We start from the raw sequence: 23,128 nt of genomic DNA on the forward strand, positions 1-23,128 counted from the left end.
TAACTGATAAATAACACCTGTAATTTTATTATTAACATTGCAGTTTGATGAAAGTAGCTAAGAACCAGTTATTCTGTGGGCTAGGCTGAAGGGGGTAGAATATGGGACTAGGATTTCGAAGGTAAGGTTTGTTATGATTATTTAGGTTGTATCACTAGCATTATTAGACCAAATAATTTATCCACATAGATGGTCTTCAATTCTTAAGTCACTCATATTCTGAGTGACTGATAAATTAAGAGAATGGGGTTCATTATAGACAGTAAGAAGTAAAAAATGCATCAGAAGTTTGGCAAAGAACAGAGTCTTAAAACTAGCTAAGCCACTAATGTATTCCAGTGCTTTGTTAAGATGTTTTTATTATGTTACCATGTTCTCTGCTTTTCTATAAAGGTTTCTGAAAGTATTTTCTGTTGGCCATTAAGACAGAGCAAGGCAAACCAGATAGCACTTATGACTTGAATGCTCAGTGCTGTAAAACTATCACATGAATATATTTCAGTTTAGGTATGGAAGATGACATGGTACCTCAGTGCTGTTTGCATTATTAAAGCTCAGGAGGGAAAATGGAAAGTGACTGGAAAAGAGGAAGGTGAAAAAAAATTAATTGGGCCCGGCTGGGCGTGGCTCAGTGGTTGAGCGTCGACCTAGGATCCAGGTGATCGGGGTTCGATTCCCGGGCAGGGCACATGCCCGGGTTGCGGGCTCAATCAACGGCTCTCTCATCATTGATGTTTCTATCTCTCTCTCTCCCTCTCCTTTCCTCTCTCTGAAATCAATAAAGATATATTTAAAAAAAAAAATTAATTGGGACTATGAGACCAATGACACTCCCACCGGGTCAGCCCCATTTATAGTTCAAGAATTAAGTGCTGTCTAGAGGACACTAAATAAATCAGTAATTTTGAATCTCTGGAAGGCCGTTAATTACTTGCCGCATGTAGGAAATGTAGCTCCTGGAATGGACCCTAACTCTGTACTAGAAAATAGAAATGAGAATAAGACAGAATTTCTTGGAGTTTATCCAGCAGAGTTTAGTTACTGAAATAACAAATATCCTCATTACCCCAACTCTCTCCTCCAACCTAACACAACTCCTTGGTCTCTGCTCCTCATCCTTGGAATGTACCCCTTCCTTTTATTTAATGAATAGCCTGGAGAGGAAGAGACTATGTAATTAAGTAGGAGACTTTGCATTTAGGTAAAGTACCTAGGTAGGAGCTTTGGGTCCTAGTCTTGGCTCAGACACTTAAAACCTCTCTGACCTGAAGGTCCTTATCTGACAAACTTGGCTGTGAGGCAAAGGATCTTTTGTCTCATCAGCACCAAGAGTTCTTAAGTCTATGCATTTACCAACTTCAGAGAGGTTTGCTGGCATGCAGAGGGAGGTGAGATTTATTTACATTCAGAGAAGATCATTGACCTGGCTCCTGAATTTTCACGTAAAATTAATCTTACGTACTCTTTGTCTCAATTTTGAGTCTGTTTTATATCAGCAACAGAAAATATTAGCCCTCCACTGAGAAAACAAGACAACTACCAGGTGAGAAAAGGGTTTCTGGGAAAAAAAACCATGTACACATAAGATATAGAGTGTAATGGGAGTATTTACAGGCGACGTTTGTCAGAAGCTGGTGTTTACTGAACAACCCCTGTCCCACGGACACTGAGCTCACTCATGTCCCCCAGGCTCATGGGCTCCAGAGGAAGCTTGTTCTTGCTTAGTCCGGAGTCACAAGTGACATTTTTTTTCAATTAAGTAGAAAAACACAGCTCTACCTTTGTATCTGCCAGGAGCATCTGCATCGCCATCCCTATTTTCTCCTTTGCTGCTTCTAATGACAATATGATGACTTAATTTACTATTGGAAAGCTATTTTTATGTAATTAATGTATGTGCTCTTGTTTATAAATGCCTGACTCAAAATGAGAAAATGTTAGCCCTCTATGTTCTTCTACGCATATCTTTAAGAAGACATGAGCTCAGACTATATTCATGGTTAATATCATACTTCCTTAACATATTCATGTTATGGGCTTCTTACAGTAACCATATATTCTGAACCAAGTACTGTACACATATTAGTGGAGCCACTTTCAATCGAAGGTGTCCAAAAGAAAAGCAATTCAATGTAGCTTTTAAGCGAGAAAGAAAATTTATAGCATGTTATTGAGAAATCCTGTGGTGACAGTTTCACATATAGTATTCTATTTCATTCTATTTCACAGCTCTCCTTTCTCTAGTTTTCTGAGTCTTGGCTCTTCCCTGACACAAAATAGCCCTCTCCATGTAGCAAGAGGAGACAGTTACCAGTGCTCCCCTTTGTCCACATTGTAAGAAGAGATGCTTAGACTCAGGGTGATCTGATTTTCCCCACATGGCTCTCGTATGCATCCCCTGCACCAATCTTGGTGGACAGGGGTCATGAGTTACCATGATGGGCAAGCATTGCCCTGATTGCCTGACCACTGACAAAATCAATAATAGTCCATTACATTCTATTCTTGGTAGGCTTAGCACTCTCACTGAAATGCACACGGCAGCCTCCCTCCTTTTCCTGGGAATCTTTGTATAAATAACCTCTGGGCTAGAATCACAAAGATACTCACTCTCTTTCCAACTGAAAATAACCTAAAGACAATCAAGTTGAAGTTTCCAGTGATATCTGTGGAGGGACTTCTTTCCTAACTTATGAAATTTATTTTCTCCCCCATCTTTTTGATAGTCACAGACACATTCACTCCCTTTTCTGCACTTTGAAGTCAGCTCTTTAAGTGCTCTGAAGCTCTATAAGCATTTGGACTCACTGTGTTTAATTGGGCACACATATGGCATCAGATATGAATGTTATCTGCATTCCCTCCCAGGTGTACAGCCTGAGCTCCCTAAATATATAACCAATTGTTTAGTGCAATCTCTCTTGAACTCAAACTTCACCCTCATAACATATTTTTTCATCCTCTATCTCTGGGACCACACCTTGGTCCATCTTAGTGATTGGTAGCACCAAACTCTCTACCCAAAAGGGGTATTAACTGCTCTTGCAACTTGCTCCATGCTTTCCCTTGTTGATGCTCATCATTCATTTCTACAATCTCATCTCTCTATTTTTTACCACTCCATCATTGACTGTCAAAATCTCATCTGTTTCATGCTAAAAGCAAACGAATGTAAAATAGAGACAAACAATGTCAGGAAACCATTTACTGGAAGTAACTCTACTGGCTTAAACAAGTAGTTTAATTATTTCATTTTTCACATAACACTATATCTTGGGCTGTCAAAATTTATATTTAAAGCTTCTTCCCAACGTGAATATGGAATTAGTGATTAAAACTAAATATCATTTAGGCATGTTTGATTGTATGTAACAAAAACTTTCACTGCCTACAACCTCAATTACAAAGTCACATCATAGAAAATGTGCTGGTAGTAAATTCGCTCATTGTGTAAGTAGCTCCAGATCATTAAGGATCCATGCTCTTATGATCTTTCATTTTATTCTGCCATCTTGAACTTGTTAGCTTTCTAATCAACTAATCTAAAACTACTTTTCCTCTTTCAACCTTCGGACTTGTGGTATTCAATATCCAATGGTCCTGGGCTCTCAACTGCAAGTAACAAAGCAGAACTACATTAGCTTAGATAAATATGATGGTCATTGCAGTGGCTCCATAACATTTTCAAGGAACTATTTTCTTAAGAAATCTTTCCACTCTTCAATTCTTGGTTCTATTTCATCATTACAGTGATTGTCTCCTGGAACTAATAAAGCTTTATTTCAGTGTTCATCTTCATATTGTTGTCTCATGAGATAGGAAGGCATACTTATTCCAGCTGTCATATTTGCAGTCAGATGGGGAAAAGGGAAAGAGTGGATGTTGAATGGCAAAACAGATCCTATCAGAAATCTCTCTTCTTTATCAGGTACACAAATTCAGTAGACTCCTGCTGCTATCTATTGACAGTTGTGTCTAATGTCCTCAACACTCTGGAAGTGCAGTTGGAAAGGGAAATGTTGTGGATGGGAGTTGGATCAGCCAACCTACAGTATGAGCCACATGGAAGTAGATACCAGGGTCAGGGCTTGCTTCTCATTTTCAAGAAACATATAGAAACATATAGAAAGCCAATTTCCAGAACTGGCAAGGTATTTAGCTATGCCTGCAACCACCAAAATTTTGATCTGTGTTGTCCAATATGGTAGCTAATAGCTACTTATAGCTATTTAAATGAAAATTAAATGCAATTGAAATTCTGGTCCTTAATCTTACTAGCCATATTCAAGTGTTCAGTAGCCACATGTGGCTATCATATTAGACAGCACAGATATAGTACATTTCCATGTCTGCGGAAGGTTCTATTGCACAGGGCTCTACTAGATTAAATAGAGTCAGTGAAGGGAAAGGGGTTAGTTACCAGTTCTCAGAGTTAGCTAGTAGTGAAGCAGTCACCAGACATCTGGTCTTCTCATGTTTAAGTAGAGAGCATGGCTTTCTATATGTTTCTGTCTTTCTGCTTAATAATGCTTCTCATTTTCTTTTTTTTAATCCTCACCCAAGGACATGTCCATTGATTTTAGAGAGAGGGGATGGGAGGGAAAAAGAGAGGGGGGAGAGAGAGAGAGAAACAACATGAGAGAGAACATCGATTGGTCTCCTTCCATACATCCGCTGACTGGGAATCAAACCCACAACCTTTCAGTATAAGGGAAAACTCCAACCAACTGAGCCACATGGGTCAGGGCTTGCTTTTCATTTTCAAGAAATTATGTTTATATTTTGTTGTTCGTCTGTGCTCTAGTGTATACGACTGACGGGAAACGATGACATGGGTAACCTGAGGTGTTTTTACTCATAATGCATTGATACTTAATATTACAGTTATGGCAAAGGTCTAAATGACCATCAAGAAGTCAGTTGAGAGTTAGTAAGAATTGTGGTGATGCTGAAGGAACCTGTTCTAGCTTTAATTCTGTTTTACTTTCTGTGATGGCTAAAAGACATTACCTCTTTCAGAAACCAGATGGTAAAATCGCTTGCTTCTGAGGCTTAAATGAGTGAATGAGGAATTGCTAAAGGCACAAAATGTTCCATGCCCTTTACAAAGCTTTTTAGATTCTCAGCTTGTAGAAACGCTAGAGTGGAAGAGAAAAGTGCAGAAGCTAAGATATTATAAAAGTAACAAAGGAGAGCTAGGCTATGATCACCTAGATTCTATGTAATAGCTATGTATAAATAGAAACACCTGGTTTAAAATGTGTAAATAGCCTTGGGTAAGGGGAAGGGGCTGCAAAAGAAAAGGCATTAGTTAGAAAAATAGGGAATATTCGGAGTAATTAATAGATAAGAGTAGCCATGCATTTTAATTTCTTTTTTTTTTTTCATCATTTATTTACCTGGGCTATTCTATAAATAATAAATGGAATGTATCAAATTAATTGTTATATTGCTGTCATTCTTGATTTCTTAATATAAATTAAGTTGGTTTGCCTATGCTGCCTCAATTAATCATCATTAATGACCTTGTGGCTGTAGCCAGAGATGAAAGTATCTCAGAAGAGTAAACATCTCCCTCTGGTAGCTGCAATCATTTCTAAACCCCCTTTTATAATGAAAAAAAACCATAACACTGAAAATCAATTACTTGGCAGCAACCCACTCTAGTGCATTAGTTAGGACATGCCCAGTATTCTTGAGCACCAGCCTCATTTTTTCCATACCAAAGAAATCCAGCTTTTCCTATAACTCATTCTGCTGGTTCATTCAGCCTCTGTTCATGTTTTTCAAGCCCTCAGCAAGGAAGTAAGTAGCTAGCACAAACATCTATAAGTTGAGAAGATATTGGTCCCTTTTAGATATGTGCTTTGTGTGTTTTCACATATCCAGAAGACGTAAGTGGAAATCCTCATTGTGTCTTGGGAAAATTCCGCATAGAATCTGAGTTTAGGTCTTAGCCATGAGGATGTGGCTTTGACAATATGTATACTGTCATTTCTCTGTGGGCTTATTTTCTTCATTTGGAAATGAGGAGCTTGGACAAGTTGTTTGTGGCACAAATTTCACGATTCTCTATGGGAAATATCCCTGCCCCCCAGTGTTTGGAAATTGCTAAATATGTCATCCCTCAGCACAAATGAAAAAAATGCACTGGAAGTTACTGAAAACAGCTGTAGTAGAAAATGCCTAATACAACTCATGGTCTCTGTCAGTGAGAAAATTGCAAATTCCCAAGGAAATTCTCATGAATTCTGACCTTTGTCAGGAGACTCCGAGTAAATCAATGTATTATTGATCGACCTGCTGTCATGAACCTATTTTTCTTTCCTTCTCTATACTTATATTGTGAGTGACACACCCAGCTGAAACCTGCAGTTACCCAGCAGCTCCTTAGAGAAGTAAGCCTAGGTGGGTTCCCCAATTCCACAGGTATTTAGCTTATTGCCTAGAAACAAGTAGACTCTAAGGAAAAGAAAGCAGCTGTTCCACTGTAGGGTTGGCTTTAAATTAACTCCTGCACTAGGGGATGTGGGCCCTGTCACATGTACTCTCATGTGTCCAGTCAAAGGCATGGAAAAGTGAAACCCATAAAAGTGTAATTATGAAATAAGGATATAAAAACAATCAAATCTAAATCCCTTTCAGTAGCTTCAAATTCAACCCCAAAGTAAGAACTCTTTTTATAATTACCCTATGCCTGCCAAATCCAAACCAACCTATCATTTCACCTCAAGAATTCATTTCTTGTTTTAATATTTATCAAATGGGCATGTGGAATACTGCATCCCCAAAATATCACTGGAACAACCTGTTGCCAGAAAAAGCTTGCTGAATTTATTGCTTACCACTGTAAGGGAGAACTCCATATTGACAGAGTCTAATAGTGTTTTAGGAGAGGAAGGGAAAGCCTGAGATATTGAGACTTTGAGGATTGCCCTAGTGGGAGGTGGGGACTTGATTAGGATTGGTTAAGATCATAATATGAAATGGGCTAGAATAGGTGGACATGGCAGGGCAGGGATTAGGAGACAAGAAGTTCAAAAGTCTAAGGGTATATACTGTCAGTGGATGCTTTCTATTGAAGAGTTGCTTGAATAAACAGGAAACCTATGTGCAACTTGGATCTTCCTGGGCAAGAGTGTTTGCAAATAGTAAAGTCATATTGATGAAAATGGTAGAATAGCACTAGGTTGGAAGAATGATGGACAACTTCATGAGGGAGTTAACATTTGAGATAGGCCCTGATCATTGGTTATAAGTTTAGAGAGTTTGAATGGTAACCTAGTATTTCTTTTTAAAGGCTACTACTGCTTGGCTAGTTGTGGCTTCCTTTCTTCTTTAAGGGTTCATTCAAGGCAAGGAAAGACTTTCCCATTTTGCTATAGTCCTGTGGAGGGAAAATGGAAGCAGAGTCATTGGATGAGGTCAGCACATATTTTTGAAGGCTCTTGGGCCCCCTGAAGCCAGGTGGCATGTTTCCTTGTCTATGTTTTTTATGAATGTAGCTCAAAACTTGAAGCAGAGATTTTTAGATCTCTGCCTTCTTTACTTTGCGGATGGCCTCTATTAGCAGCACAACATAAAAATCAACAAAATATTGGCAGGGGAGAAGAGTGTGTGAGGTGGTTTGTTGGACTCTGAGGGACTCTGTTCAAGGATGCAAGTCCAGAGCAGCTGCTTATTTTCTCATTTGAGCTTTGTGAGTTCCTTTTCTTACCAAGATGACCAAGCTGGAAGCAGAACCCTGTTTTTGTCAAATGGTGGGTTAGAAGCTTCAGAAGCAGGAGCTGCAAAGCTCCAGATAACTGTGGAAACACTGATTTTCTTTGATTTTGTATCTCCCTCTCTCTCTCTCTCTCTCTCTCTCTCTCTCTCTCTCACATACACACACACACACACACACACACACACACACATGCACCCCCCCCCCCTTTACCCTATTATTTTAATGGCAGCAAAGGGGGAAAAGATGTAGTATGCAGAATGAGGGACCACTTAAGTAGGAAGATGAATGAGAATCACTTTTTTAGGGGTTAGAGGTATGATTTAAGTTTTGGGAATCTGTTCTTAAGAATATTTCAGGATAAGTTTTAAAAACCACAATGAACAAATTAAGGCAATTTTGTATTTCTTCTGTTCATGGTCTGATCCTTCAGATAAGACAGATTGGTATTTTGAAGGCATAATAAGGGATTTTCATTTGTGGCATTTAATACATTTTCTAGTTCATTTTTTTAAAAAAAGCTGCTATGTAGACCTCCCTCACAGCTCTTACTAAGCTGTGTCATATATCTTGAACCAAGCTGAAGACACATTGAATTGCTGCCCTCCTTACCTTAGAAAGGAAAACGCTATAACTCCCTCTTGTGTTGTGTGAGACTAAAAACATCCCTCCATTAGTACTCTCAAAGTATCTCCTCAAAACTTTTTTTGGGATGCGGACTTTGCTATAGAGGAAAGTGCCAGGGATCCAGCTAATCTTTTATAACTTCCCCCTTATTTCCCACTCTCTTTCTCTGTATTTAAGAGCCTCTTTCTTGGAAGGTCACCTTTTTCTGGCAGTAGTTCCTTTCGGATGATTTACTTCATGAGGTTATAACCCTATTATCTTCCACTTAGTATGTCAAATCTTGTACCATTTCCTCTCAAAATAAGAGGAGTGGAACTTGCGTTCACTATTGCCCTGTCTTGCCCTGTCATGGGGGCCACTTCATTCTGTATCATGACTTCTCAGTTTAAATCAGACACCAGTTTCTTTGCTCATCCACCTCCAGGGTAAACATGTCAAGTTCCCCAAGTCTCTCACACTCTAGTACATGAGTTTGGACATAAACATGTTGGCTACTCAATAAGTATGCAGCAGGGTGTGAGATGCATTCACATATCTGTTTTTGAAACAATACCCCAATCTCAACCCCACACTTGACTTGGACATAGGAAAAGGAGAAAGGCCACAGTACTCCTTATTCATGAATTTTCTTCTTTCAAATAATCTTTGAAAGTATCAGTATTCTTCACATGTGTAGCAATTTTTATATAATGTGGTTCTTGTTCCTGATTTGTCAGCTTTGCCAATATTGCAAGACAAAGGAAAAAGTCTTGTTTTATACGTCATTTACAAAATTATATAATTTAAAGATGTCCATTGTTATAAAGATTTACACAGTTTTGTAATTATTTCTATAGAATAGCTTCATTAAGTTTGTATGCATTTTATATTTGATAGATAGTAGTCCTCACTTATTCAGTCTCCTGTCTTATATGACCTGGTCTTTGTGTCGTGTTCAGTTTGATGTCCCAGAAACAGTTCCATCCCATTTAATTCCACCTTTTCCTGCCTTGCCAGCCCTTATTTTAAAACTTCAGACACTGTTTTCTTAAGGAAAGTTAGAATTCTTTGGTCTAATCCATTGAAGGACTCCTACTTGTCCAACTTTATGATTTCCCTTGACAAAGGGAAGTTTCACTCCACACACACTGAAAAAAAACTCATTGTTTTCCAAGACCTGTTAACTTTGTGGTTGGATCATATGAAGCAGCAATGCAAGGTAGCACAGGCTTTTTTGACTGTCTTACAAAAAAGTGAATGCTTTGAGAATTCTGAGGCAGAAAAAATCAGGCCTGACAGTCTTCTGCATGAAGTGAGACTCAGAATATTAAAAGAAAGGGTAAACCCTGGCCAGCGTGGCTCAGTGGTTGAACATTGACCTATGAACCAGGAAGTCATAGTTTGATTCCCGGTCAGGGCACATGCCTGAGTTTCTAGCTGGATCCTCAAGTAGGGGGCTTGCAGGAGGTAACTGATCAATGATTATCTCTCATCATTGATGTTTCTATCTCTCTCTCCCTCTCCCTTCCTATCTCTGAAATTAAAAAAAAAAAAGAGGGGGGAAGGGTTGAACTAAGACTGAAGTAGGGAGACTATTAGGCAATTCCATGCAGAGAAGGAATGCTACAAGAAGCTGAGATAGCAGAAAATACCTGGATTCTTAAATAACATTAGTTGAATTTGATTTAATATGTTTTTCCATGTACTGCCATTTTTTTCTATATTTGTTTTACAACCTATCTGAGGTCAGGAATATTTTATTTCTTATCTTCAGATCTTGTTCATAGTCAATGTCAATAGTTGATTGCGTATCATCAAATATTTTGGTTGTTAAGTGAATAAACAAATAAATGCAATACTTAGCAGAAAGTGCTGAAAAATACTAGGAGGATTGCAATTTGAGAAAAGGAACTGATTTCTACAAAGCCTCATTTATCATGATTTCCATGTAACAAGACCATTCTTCCTTAATGAAATCATACTTAACTTCAGAAAAATAATTTGCATTCTGGTCTCTTAATCAACTATGTCTTATTAATAGCACTACCATAATAATTTTAAAAGAATGAAAAACAAACCCAAAAAAGCTTTGCCCAAACTGTCGCTTGGAAAAGGCTCAAAGCTTGAATAACTCATGGGAACAATTTACTAGTCTGGAGAATTCTTCCCATTTTGGTCAGGGCCTCCTATGGAGAGATTTATGTGCAGTGTATGTCAAAAGGCAAAGTAATGGCATTTCTTTGCTATACAATGACTTGGACATTTGCTGAGTGCAGAAATGCACCTTTAAACCAAAGAAAGAATCAGTCTGCCCTGATCCAATCATTTGAAAAAGCCATGCTTGCTGAAGCTGGGACCAAACATGATGGCAGGATTTAATTGCTAATGCTCTAGAAGCAATGCTCCTCTTGATATGTTGACCTTTAACCCAGACTTGGGAGAGTGAAAAAAGAGAGTGCATGGTTTTCCTTCCCCCTCCTACATCTGATCATGCCTGTCTCTAACCCCATCCACATACTCCTAACATTCATCTTTCCACCCTCATTCTCATTAGTTACTTCCAGCTTTGGAGCCAGGGTGAGAATGAATAGAACAGAAGGGAAGGTGGCAGGAGAATTGCAGAAGGAAGTCTACAAGCAGTTGACAGCTGCTTAGAAGCAGGGGACAGAATTATAGCTACTGAAATGAGAGCTGAACTTCTGGTGCCTGATGCTTCTACCCCACCCAGCTACCCCGATATTTCATGAGATTTCAGCCTTTCCATCTTTCTGTTCTCTGTTCGCATTTTACCCTTTCTTGTCCATATTTATAATCACTCCCTTATCTATACCTTCAGCTCCCTTTCTCCTCTTACTTGGTTATTTATGAATGGCAAAATCTCAAGCAAAGTTAAATGCAAGGCTTTACCTATTGCACATCTGCACCATGGCAACTGGGCTGCTGAATTGTAGGTGGAGAAAAAACACAAATATGCTGATTGGTCTCACTATAAATTCATGACCACTAGCCTCAGTTGACCCTTTGTGCTACTCAGCAAGGTTACTGTTCCATTCGTGCTCCTGCTTTTTTTTTTTTTTACAACACTTTCACACCTTCTTTCTCTTCAAATTTCTTCCCTGTTCTCTAGCCACATGGTCTGCTTTCTGTTTCTAACATGCCAAGCACACTCCTAACTGAAGGCCTTTTTATTCATTCTTCCTCCTTCCAGGAGCACTCTGCAACTATCTATTTGCTCTTTCTTTCTTTCTTTCTTTCTTTCTTTCTTTCTTTCTTTCTTTCTTTCTTTCTTTCTTTCTTTCTTTCTTTCTTTCTTTCTTTCTTTCTTTCTTTCTCTCTCTCTCTCTCTCTCTCTCTCTCTCTCTCTCTCTCTCTCTCTCTTCTCTCTTTTCTTTCTTTCAAATATATCTTTATTGATTTCAGAGAGAGGAAAGGAGAGGGAGAGAGAGAGATAGAAACATCAATGATGAGAGAGTCATTGATCAACTGCAGCCCACAACCCGGGCATGTGCCCTGACCAGGAATCAAACCCCGATCGCCTGGATCCTAGGCTGACGCTCAACCACTGAGTCACGCCCAGCCGGGCTCCATCACTTTCTTTAAGAGCCTGCTATGTCATCATTATCATTTAGACCTTCCCACACTACTTTATATAAGGCAGCAAGCTTATTCCCACCACCACAGGCATGTCCTCCTCCCCTAATTTTCTGTTTTCTTTAGCAGTTACCACCATCTGGCAGTCTATGTATTTTATTTGTATATAATTTCTATTTCACTGCTAGAATGAAACATTTTTTTCTTTTTTTAAAAATTTGTCTTGCCCTGCTGGGCGTGGCTCAGCAGTTGAGCATCGACCTAAGATCCAGGGGATCAGGGTTCGATTCCCGGTCAGGGCACATGCCCAGGTTGTGGGCTCGATCAATGACTCTCTCATCATTGATGTTTCTATCTCTCTCTCTCCCTCTCCATTCCTCTCTCTGAAATCAATAAAGATATATTTAAAAAAAAAATTTATCTTTATTGTTGAAAGTATTACAGATGTCCCCTTTCCCCCCCATTGGCCCACTCCACACTACTCCCCCCCCCCCCAGGCCTTCACCACACTATTGTCCGTGTCCATGGGTTATGCATATATGCATATAAGTTCTTTGGTTTATCTCTTCTCCCCCCACCCCCACCCCTACCCTTCCATCTGAGATTCCTCAGTCTGTTGCATGCTTCCATGCCTCTGGATCTATTTTGTTCATTAGATTCCACATATAACTGATATCATGTGATACTTGTCTTTCTCCAACTGACTGATTTTGCTTAGCATAATACTCTCCAGGTCCATTCGTGTTGTCTCAAAGGGTAAGAGGTCCTTCTTTTTTACAGCTGCATAGTATAGAATGAAGGTTTTAAGACAGCATGTATTTTTTTCTTTCTTTTTATTCTCCTATACCTAGAAATTAATACAGTGCTTGTTAGTATGCCATACATATTTGTTTAGGGGATGAATGGAGAGATGAACGCCTATTGGGGTTTGAGAATCCCTTCTTCCCATTTGCCAAACCCAGCATACTCACCTACTCACCTTCTAATATTTTTTATATGGTTACCGTAGTTTCCAAGCCCAAATTTAATATACATCATTTAATTGGTAGAGAAAATATCTTTTATTTTGACTGTCTTGGGAAATTCAATGTGTTGTTTTTTTTCAAGTCATATATCTTTTATATGAAGGAGCAAAAACGTTTACAACTTGAATAAATAGTATTGAGATTTAGACTGAATAAAAATCAAATATTGTGAGTGTATTCTACATAGAATAATAGTTATAGAATGGAGTCCACAAAGGAAATGCAGATGATTATTTTCCAGTTAATTTAATGGGTTCTGATAGTAGAATTGGCTTATCCAAGGTCACTGTTTAGTTTAAAATAAATGTCACTTCATACCTGTCAGAATGGCTACCATCAAGAAATCAACAAACAAGTGCTGGATAGGATGTGGAAAAAAGGGCACCATAGTACATTGATGGTGGGAATGCAGACTGGTGCAGCCACTGTGGAAAACAGTATAGTTTCCTCAAAAAATTAAAAATGGAACTGCCATTTGACCCAAGGATCCCACTTCTAAGAATGTATCCTAAGAAACCCGAAAGCCAATCAGAATATATGCACCCCTATGTTCATAGCAGTGCAACTTACAGTAGCCAAGATCTGGAAACAGCCCAAGTGCCCATCAGTAGATGAGTGGATAAAGAAGCTGTGTCACATTTACAGTACATAATGGCATACTATGCAGCTGTAAAAAAGAAGGAGCTCTTACTTTTCGCAACAGCATGGATAGACCTGTAGATTATTAGGCTAAGCAAAATAAGCCAGACAGAGAAATACAAATACCATATGATCTCACGTCTATGTGGAATATAATGAACAAAATAAACTGATGAAGAAAATAGAACCAGAGGCATGGATACATGGAACCTATTCATTAACTCAGATTTGTCCACTGCCTAGTTATTCAGAAATTTTTAATTTTGAGTGATTAAGTACATCTGAACCTTCTCCACTGGTTTGAGTACAGGGAGCTAGCTCAGGTTATGTGGGCTCTGTGGCCAGAGCTAGCTTTAGGAACCTCTCTAACCTATATATGATGGGCAAGAAATTGTTACTTATACTTATTTTTGTCAATGAGCCAGATACTCTAGAGCCGACCATGGTGTCAGTGGGATATTAGTCACTAATGTAACTTTTTTGGAGTTACTGGTTTGTCTTATGGAGGGCTAGGTGTGGAAGAAGCAGGTGGTGGGGGGCATTGATTGATACCTCATAGTCTAAATTTTTGGAGGATCACTAAACACTGTCTTTTTAACATATTTGTCAGGGCTCAATACAAGTGGGCTTATTCTGGTGGCCATTGGAAAGAGCTATTCTATTTTAGGGAGAAATATTCATCACCAACAGGGTGATGTATTGGTTGTTAGGGAATAAACGTATATTTGAAGTCCATCTTAATATCTTCTTAGGAAATTTCAGGGCTTTGGGAATGATCCTTTTACTTACTTGGTGCTCAAGAGTCTGCCCTTGCCTTGAACACATTATCACAAGTTTAGTAAATGTTCACATAAGATGTTCAAGATGTTTTTGGAAAGCTGGGATATTTGGCTGAAAGTAGATATAGGATGACAAGCAAAGTTACCCTTTTCTGTTATATTTTCGGAACACTTAGTGGTAGGTTAAGTTTTCAGTTCTACCTTTACTTTTTACATGTAGGATGTGGTGATCTTAGTGCAGTGTCATGGTGCTGTTCCTCATCATCTGATTGGACTTTCTCTTTCACTACATCAGTGACTTGCTGTCTTACTGTTTCCTTTTACTTACTTTCTGTTCGGGCAATGTTAGGGACCCCACCGGATACTGAGCAGAATCTTCAGATGCTTCTGGCTTGTCCTGAAGTAGGCAGTGTACATGGAAATGTTAACATATAAAGAACTGGGGTTACAGATTTATCACTTAGTTAGACTAACTAAATGGTGCTAAGGAGAAGATGAGTGGTGTGTTTGCAAAGCCACAGAACTTGTTTGGAGAGTTTTTGGACTGATGTTCAGAATACTGTGAGTTCTCATACCAGAAATGACCCTAGTCAGGCAAATTTGGTACACCCAACTTGTTGGAATATATGTCTCACTGGTGGTTTGGAAGGGAAGGCAACTGGGGAGTAGAGAAGTGGGATTAAGAAATTGGATTCAAGAAATTGGCCTAGCTTGTGGAAGGTGATTACCAGGCAGTTTATGTTAGTTGTACAATGTAATCAATTGGAGGAGAATGTGGAAACAGTTCTAGCCAATCAGAAGAACAGTGCTAGACTGTCAGTATGAAAATGGTTTCTGCAGTCTGAATTCCATGTTGTCTCAAGCACAAACAGATCTCAAACTCACTTAACCAGGTTCCATAATTAGCTCTGGGTAAAATACCTTGTACTAACTTTTTCATGGATGGCTAAGTATGTCCTGACAGTGTGTTCACATAATATTTTCTGGAAAAAAGAGTATGAGACCTAAGGCCTGCTAGAAGTTGTTTCATGTGATTTTCCCATTTGCTTATGTTGGTGGTCCAGTTATACTACAAGGCTTCATGACAGTACTCCTCAGCCCAGCTGACCCTGGGAATCTTCTAGTGATTCTACTTTAGACAGGTCAATATGAACATAATTGCAAGTATGAGGAAAGCAGGGCTAAATATCCTGGAGGTGGTCTGTTTAGTACATATTTCACCCATGTTGACCATAACCAGTTTTCTTCTAGGCCATACTATGATGCATTAAGAAATAGAAAGTAGAAATATATTAACTAGGATTTAGTAAGAAATTTGTAGACCCTGAGTGCTGACTTGGTTTTGCCTCTGTAAAAATGGCCAAAAAGACACCAGGCCACTGACTTCTCTTCTGTTTTAACCTGGGGAATTCTTCACTCTGCATGGATTATACTGACCTTGAAACTTCGGGTATGCCTCCATAGAAACAGTGAAGCAAACGTTGGAGCCAAGAGGAAATTCTCCACTCATTATATCCTGTTTTTTGTAAATCTTTTATACTATGTGTTTGCTTGTTCAGTAGTAAAACATAGTAAATACAACCTTGAACTGATTCTCAGCCATCATTTTAACAAACTTTCAAAATTGTGATGAGTTTTTTATGGTCTTGCTCAGCATGACTTTAAATTTTTAATTACCAGGCACTTATCATGAAAATTTGGATTGCTTAGAACATACCAGGTCATCTTAGCTTGTGGGAGCAAGAAATGGCCTATTCTTTGATACCTGCTTTAAGCAGTGGTAGTTTAGGACCCCACATGGGGTAGACTGTGTAGACGTCCCCAGTTCCACCTGAAAGAAAGGAACATAACTGGAACTGGAAGGAGGCAGACTGATTAACTATTAGTGGCCAGTGTATGAATTCCTCTAGATTTCTGGACATCAAGAGATATTCATCTGACTCTAGCCAATGTGGCTCAGTTAGTTGGAGCATCGTTCAGTAAACCAAAAAGTTGTGGGTTCGATTACTGGTCAGGGCATGTACCTAGGTTCCCAGTTCAATCCCCTGTCAGAGCATGTATGGGAGGCAATGGATTGATGTTTTTCTCTCATATCTCTCTCTCTTGCTTGTTCTCTTTCTTTCTCCCCCCTTCCTTTCCCTATAAAGTCAATAAACTTATCCTTGGGTGAGGATTAAAAATAAAATAGATATATTCATCTGTTATTGGGTTAAGGGCCACATAGTGCCTCCCATTTTCTTATTCACTTATTGTGGTTACCTTGTGGGGTCATTCTGTGACAGGAGGATTAACATAATAGATGCATACACTTGAGACATTGTTCATTATGCTCTTCACCTATGTATTGAAAGCCTTTCAAGTGTTTAATTATTTCAGTTGAAGTGGGGAAATTAATAACAGAATTAATTTAGTATTGCAATGGAAGAGATTTAGTGTATGGAAGTAGAGTTTGAGTTCTAGCCAGACATTTCTCTGATAGCTTAAATAATTTTTTCTTAATTTTTTTTTTCCAGTAGCGGCCTTGCCTTGGGAATCAAGACTCTGCCTTCATGCAACTGTGGACAGCTTTTGAAGGATATTGGTTTTATCACTAAAGATGTGGGTATCCAGAACCTGAAGAGTCTCTAGTATAAAACCAACACTAGAAACAGCATTACTCTGTATAGAGAACTAAAGGACCATTGCTTTCATGTTATCTCCAGAGGTTAACTTGCAAAACAATTTGGAACTTCACAATTGTCAATAATTTAGGACACATGTATTTTATTTCTAAAGAAAATATGACTGCTCTAATAATACATGGTTTCGTCCAAATATGGAACACGGAGACTGGGATGTCTAAGTCAAAAGAAGCATTTATTGAAACAAGGGAAAGACAGAAGAAAGTTAGATTGGTGGTTCATTTCAGCACTGGAGAATATACAACTTTTCAGCTAGGTAATAATATTAAAAATGTAGTCTTTAGATCCTATGGAGAAAATAAAAATTACCTGCATTTAACTTTCCAAAATAATAGCTTCTTGTTTATTAAAAGATTAACCTCTAGAGATGCTAAAGATTTGAAGATGTTCCTGGATAGAGTCCATCAAAATAATCTTCAACCACCCATGAGACCTGATAAGGATGAGAGTGTCATTGCCAGCACAAAAACACAAAAGAAAATCGATAAAACTTTATTTAACAAAATCTATAAGAAGTCAAGAAGTGGATTTTTTGAGACAGGAAAAGGAAGTAGAGCACCTGACCTTCAGAAGATGCCTTTGTATACATCAGAATCATCAATGCCTACCTGTAAAGACTTATTTAAAAAGAGATGGGGGAAGAGAAAAAGGATGATATCTGGTTCAGAGAGATATGAGAAACTCCAGGAAGAGAATAAATCTGTAAGAAACAAGAAATGCAAGATAAATCTCTTGAAGTATATAATTCACGATGAGAGAAAAAAAAAATGGTTAAAAGAGTTAAAAGAAAGTAAGAAATTAGATTATGGACATTTATTCAAGACCAATTCTACTGGAAACCCTTACCTAGATGGCACTTGTTTTCTCCAAAGTCTCTCTGAGAAAATATATTTTACACTTCTATTGGAATCATTGTATAGTGAGGATGACCCAGAATGGGACAGACTCAAGATGACCTTTGACTTTTACCCAGAGAAACTATGTCAAGGCCTCCCCAATTTGGGAAACACCTGTTATATGAATGCAGTTTTACAGTCCCTATTTTCTATTCCATCCTTTGCTTATGATTTACTCTATCAGGGTTTCCCATGGAGTAAAATTCCCCTTGATGCCCTTAGCATGTGCCTGTCACATTTGCTTGTTTTGAAAGATATTTACAGCATAAAAATCAAGGAGAAGTTACTTGTCAATATTAAAAATGCCATATCAACAGTTGCAGAGATATTCTCTGACAACACACAGAATGATGCTCATGAGTTTTTAGGTCACTGTTTAGATCAGATGAAAGAGAACACGGAAAAATTAAACAAAATTTGGAAGACTAAAATTGAATCTGAGGAAGAAAATTCACCGCAACAGTTTTTTGCTGACAATGCTGTCACCAAAATGCTTGTTTGTCCTGTCATCACTAATTTTGAAGTTGAGTTGCTGCACTCTATTATTTGTAAAGCCTGTGGTCAGGTTGTTCTCAAGACAGAAGTGAGTAATTATCTCTCCATCAACCTTCCCCAAGGAACAAAAACACATCCATTGTCTATTCAGTCTACTTTTGATCTTTTCTTTGGAGCAGAAGAGCTTGAGTATAAATGTGGGAAGTGTAAGCACAAGACTTCTGTTTCAATGCACAAAATCAGTAGGCTACCCAGGGTCCTCATTGTTCATCTGAAACGCTATAGCTTTAATAAGTTTTGGACTTTAAGGAAGGATGGCCAGGAAGTCATTGTTTCTAAATACTTAAATTTGTCTTCTCATTGCAACGAAAGTACCAAACCACCTCTTCCCTTGAACAAAAATGTACATATTAGGGATTTCCAATTTTTAAAATTCTTTCGAAAGATTAATTTTGAAATCCTTAGGTCATTGACACCTTCAACAAAATTGACCTCAGAATTCAAGGATTGCCTGGCTCCACACATTGGATCAGACAAAGAGTTTAAACCACAAAAGTACAAGATTTTTGGGTCAAGCAAAGAACAGCAGAAAAAAAAAATGGGAAAACACTCTAAACTGACTAAAACAGAGCCTATATTGGTACATTCAGGATATGGCACAGCCATTGAACAAGAGCTATTAGTACCAAGCTCAGTGAGGTATCTGAAAGATACCAACCTTTCTTCAGTCCGTGAAGATGAAGGTAAACCCACCAGTGGCTCAGACGCATGTCCTGCAAAAGTTCATTTTCAAGAAGTACCTAGAAATCCAAAACTAAAGAAAAGTGAGAAAACCAGTATGTTTGCAGCTGTTGATAGTGTCGCTAAGACAACTGAAGATTTTTATGAAGCTAAAAAAAACAGAATTTCAGAAGAGTTCTCAAATGTAGCTGGACAGACTCAGCACTGTGAAAAGGTGAGAATCTATGAACAAGCCCTTTGGCAGGCACTGCTTCAAAGCCTTCAGAAGACAGATGCCCAGTGGTGCACAAATAACCTTAGAAGACCAACAGAATTAAATCTCCAGGAGGCCAATGCAAATTCCTTAGGTGCATCGGGTTCTAATAAAAACCTTGGAGACAAAGACTTTTTAGGTAAGGAGAAGACTGAAGCTAAAGCCAAGAAACCAAAAAGAAATCCCAAGATGAGAGATCGTTATGACTATCGGCTCATTGGTGTTATTAGCCATCTTGGGAAAACCCTAGATTCAGGCCATTATATCAGTGATGCCTATGACTTTGAGAGGCAAGTCTGGTTCACTTATAATGATATGCAGGTATTAAGTATCGAGGAAGCTCTGATGCAGGAGGCTAGGCTTTGCACCGGGTACATCTTCTTTTACATGCACAATAAGATTTTTGAAGAGCTGTTGGGAAGGGAAGAGAACTCTCAGCCTCATAGCACAAAGGCAGGGAAAAACCATCAGAGAAAATAAGAGGAACAGACTCCTAGTTGCACAGATCTGCTTGACTGCCTCAGTAGCTACCACTTCTTCCATGGAAGGAAAACTCTGAACGTTAGCCAAAGATGAAGAGGCAGTTAGCATCCAGGAGCAAAGTTCAAGCAGAAGCACTTATGGGAAAATCTTCATTCTAATCCTGGTATAGACACCTCAATCCCACAGTTCTGACTGATAAGCATCCTTTTCTGTTAGTAGACTAGAATAGTGCTTTCCATATTCTAATGCAGTGGATTCCAAGTGCAGTCCTTGAACCAACAGCATTGAGAGCATAGAAGAACTTGGTAAAATGCAAATTCTTTTTCCACCACAGACCCACTTATTCAAGAAACTGGGGGATGGGTAGAATTTCATGTTGATTCTGATGCTTGAGAAAGTAGGAGAACCACTACTGCGGTGTATAGAGTATCTTGGTGTGCTTCGCTGCTGTATATTTGAAATGTTTATATTTTATTGTGGGGTTTGATTACATTTTTTGCTACTTATATTCATGTATGTCTTTTCTTTGTAAACTTGTTAATATCAGAACACACACAAAAATTACTCTTCTGCTGATCATACTCAGTGATTTGATGGAAAAATAGTTTCTGAGGTCTTGGCAAAACAACACAAAACAGTTTTTGAGGTCCTGGTGGAAAAAAAATGCTTGGATCCTGGCAATAAATAGTAAATAAAGAAGGAAAATTATGAATCTTTTGGGGCATATATAGATAAGACTAAACACCAAGTCAAGTCTCCAAATTGTTTGTTAAAGTCCTCCTTTTCCTTATGCCCTCTAGAAATTGACTAACTTTTCTTGTCTGCTAGTAAGCTGTTCTTGGTGATCTCAGCCCACTTTTCCATTTTGGTCTTCTTAGAGGGGTGTTTGCATTGCCTCAAAGGAACATTGATTACCAGAACTTTAACTGGAGTATTGAACAATCTTCTTCATTCAACACGACAAGACTACGTCCATATTTCTCTTGTTTCTCTATACCTTATAGCATGGTGGTCTTATTTTTTCATTGAGTAAGCAATACATGTTTGGTGTTTTTTTTAAGTATATATATTTTTTTATTTCAGAGAGAGGAAGGGAGGGGGAGAGAGATAGAAACATTGATGAGAGAGAAACATCCGTCGGCTGCCTCCTGCAGGACCCCTACTGGGGATCAAGCCTGCAACCACCAGCAACCTCCTTGTGCATGGGACAACAGTAAAACAAATGAGCCACATGGGTCGGGCAGCAATACATGCTTTAAAATGGATTTGTAGTATTTGAAAGTCTTACTTGTTACTGATTTGATGCAATGTCAAAAAGTTTGCACCTGAATATGATCTGCTTCTGGGTAAAATCCTCATGGATCCTGGGTTGGCCATATTCTGTTGGAACTCCCTGTGATTCAGAGATTTAGTAGGTCTGATATTAAACATGTACCATCTCTGTAACCCAGACTTTCCCTGCCTTTCAGGCAGTGACTCTGTAAAAATTTGTACCTTGGTTATGAACAAATTAATTGTACTAAGGGACTATTTCACATCACACTGAGGGATTGAATTTTGGTCCTACCTTTACCAACAGGGGTATCCCCCCTGTGTGTGTGGCATAGTCTTTTTTATTCCAAGAGCTTGTTGATGCTCTTAATCCCAAAGACCTTTAAAGGGATTAACTGGAATTTAGTGGTGTGGGAAAGTTAGAAAATGCCCTCTGAGGAAACACCAGATTCCAAAGTTTGGGAATTCCACTGTTCAGAACATGTATCTAGAAGGTATGAATGGGACATGAAGATTGTTGAGGTAAATAGGGGCAGAGTTTCCTAGATTAAATTAATCACTCTTGTGGAAGAAGGTGTTGTAGACACAATAATGAGAGATTTGTTCAACTTGTGTAGTGCTTCAGTAGCTGGACTGGTTGAAAGATAAAGCTGAAGTTATACTCAGAGGAGGGGAGTGACAGTTTTGTTTTTCAATTTTAGGCTTTGACTTCTCTAGAATAGTTAAATCTGAGCCCAGTTACATAGGCATCAAAGTAGGAGTTTTGGTAGGAATGAGGGAAAAGTCATCTTGTTTTGAAAGGAGAATGAAGATGCCAATAGTGTTAAGAGATTTAAAAATTTTTGGTGTGGCATATAGAGTATTATACATCCTGAACATGCTGCTCTTCATTCAGCATGTAGTACTTCCAAATGTAGGGCAAATAAAAAGGTGAAGAAGATGGTTGGGGCATCCATGAGAGGGATGATCTGTCCTGGAAAGATGGCTTAGATGGAATCCATCATTGCCCTATGAGAAGAAATTCTGACTGTATGATGAGTGGCTATATACTATTTACCTGTTTTGTTGTTATTTAAAATAAAAGATTAAAATAATTCTTCAATGACTCAGTGGCTGTTATATATTATGGATTTTAATTGGTTCTCTAATTTACATATCAGGTTTCTAGGTGATCCATGGCTATAAAAACTTTCTTTGACACTCAGTGTATTAGTTTTCTATTGCTTCTGTAACAAATTACCACAAATTTATTGGCTTAAAACAACATAAGTTTATCTTCTGATAGTTTTGGAAGTCAGGAGTTCCAGATGAGTGTCACTGGGTTAAAATCAAGATATTGACAGGGCTACAGTCCTTCTGGGTTCTCTAATGAGACAATCTATTTCATCACCTTTCCCAGCTTCTAGAAACTGCCCTCATTCAGTTCATTTCTCCACCTTCAAAGCCAGTAACGTTAGGATGTCCTCACACTGCTATCTCTGGTTCTCCCTCTTCTACCTTCATCTTCCACTTTTAAGAACCACAGTGAGAGTTGGTTTACCCACATAATCCAGCATAATCTTTCTATTTTAAGATCAGTTGATTAGCAACTTTAATTCCCACTTGTCTTGTAACAGTATATTCACATCTTCCAAGGGTTATGATATAGACATCTTTGTGTGACCCTTATTCTGCTTGCTAATCCATAGTAAAAGTTAAAGGGAAAACTATCACATCAATAACGAAAAGCAGAATGATTCAGGACTCAGACCCTGATCACTCCATCAGGTAAAGAACCCAGAGCACCTAAGGTTTATCCAAGAGTGAGGGAAATTGTAATTGGTAATTGAAGAACTAAGACTTTGAGTCTAATTAAAGAAACAAGAGGTATTTTCTCTGTTTATTTTTGCAGATTTTCTCTGTTTATTATATTCATGTGTCTATTTGCGTATACTCGCCATTCTC

General features: G+C 38.5%; 1 protein-coding gene across 1 annotated transcript in view; it reads left to right on the forward strand.

The window, feature by feature from the left end:
- USP26 (ubiquitin specific peptidase 26) overlaps positions 1–22,200 on the forward strand; it is a 44,167-nt gene extending 21,967 nt beyond the window's left edge. The window contains exon 2 of the mRNA XM_081125447.1: positions 16,877–22,200. Within this exon, the coding sequence (XP_080981573.1) occupies positions 17,120–19,909 (2,790 nt within the window). The 5' untranslated portion in view covers positions 16,877–17,119 and the 3' untranslated portion in view covers positions 19,910–22,200. The remainder of the gene's footprint in view (positions 1–16,876) is intronic.
- Positions 22,201–23,128: the final 928 nt, after the last annotated feature.

The sequence above is a fragment of the Miniopterus schreibersii genome (genome assembly GCF_964146895.1).
Source record: "Miniopterus schreibersii genome assembly, chromosome: X".
In the NCBI taxonomy this organism is placed as follows: domain Eukaryota; kingdom Metazoa; phylum Chordata; class Mammalia; order Chiroptera; family Miniopteridae; genus Miniopterus; species Miniopterus schreibersii.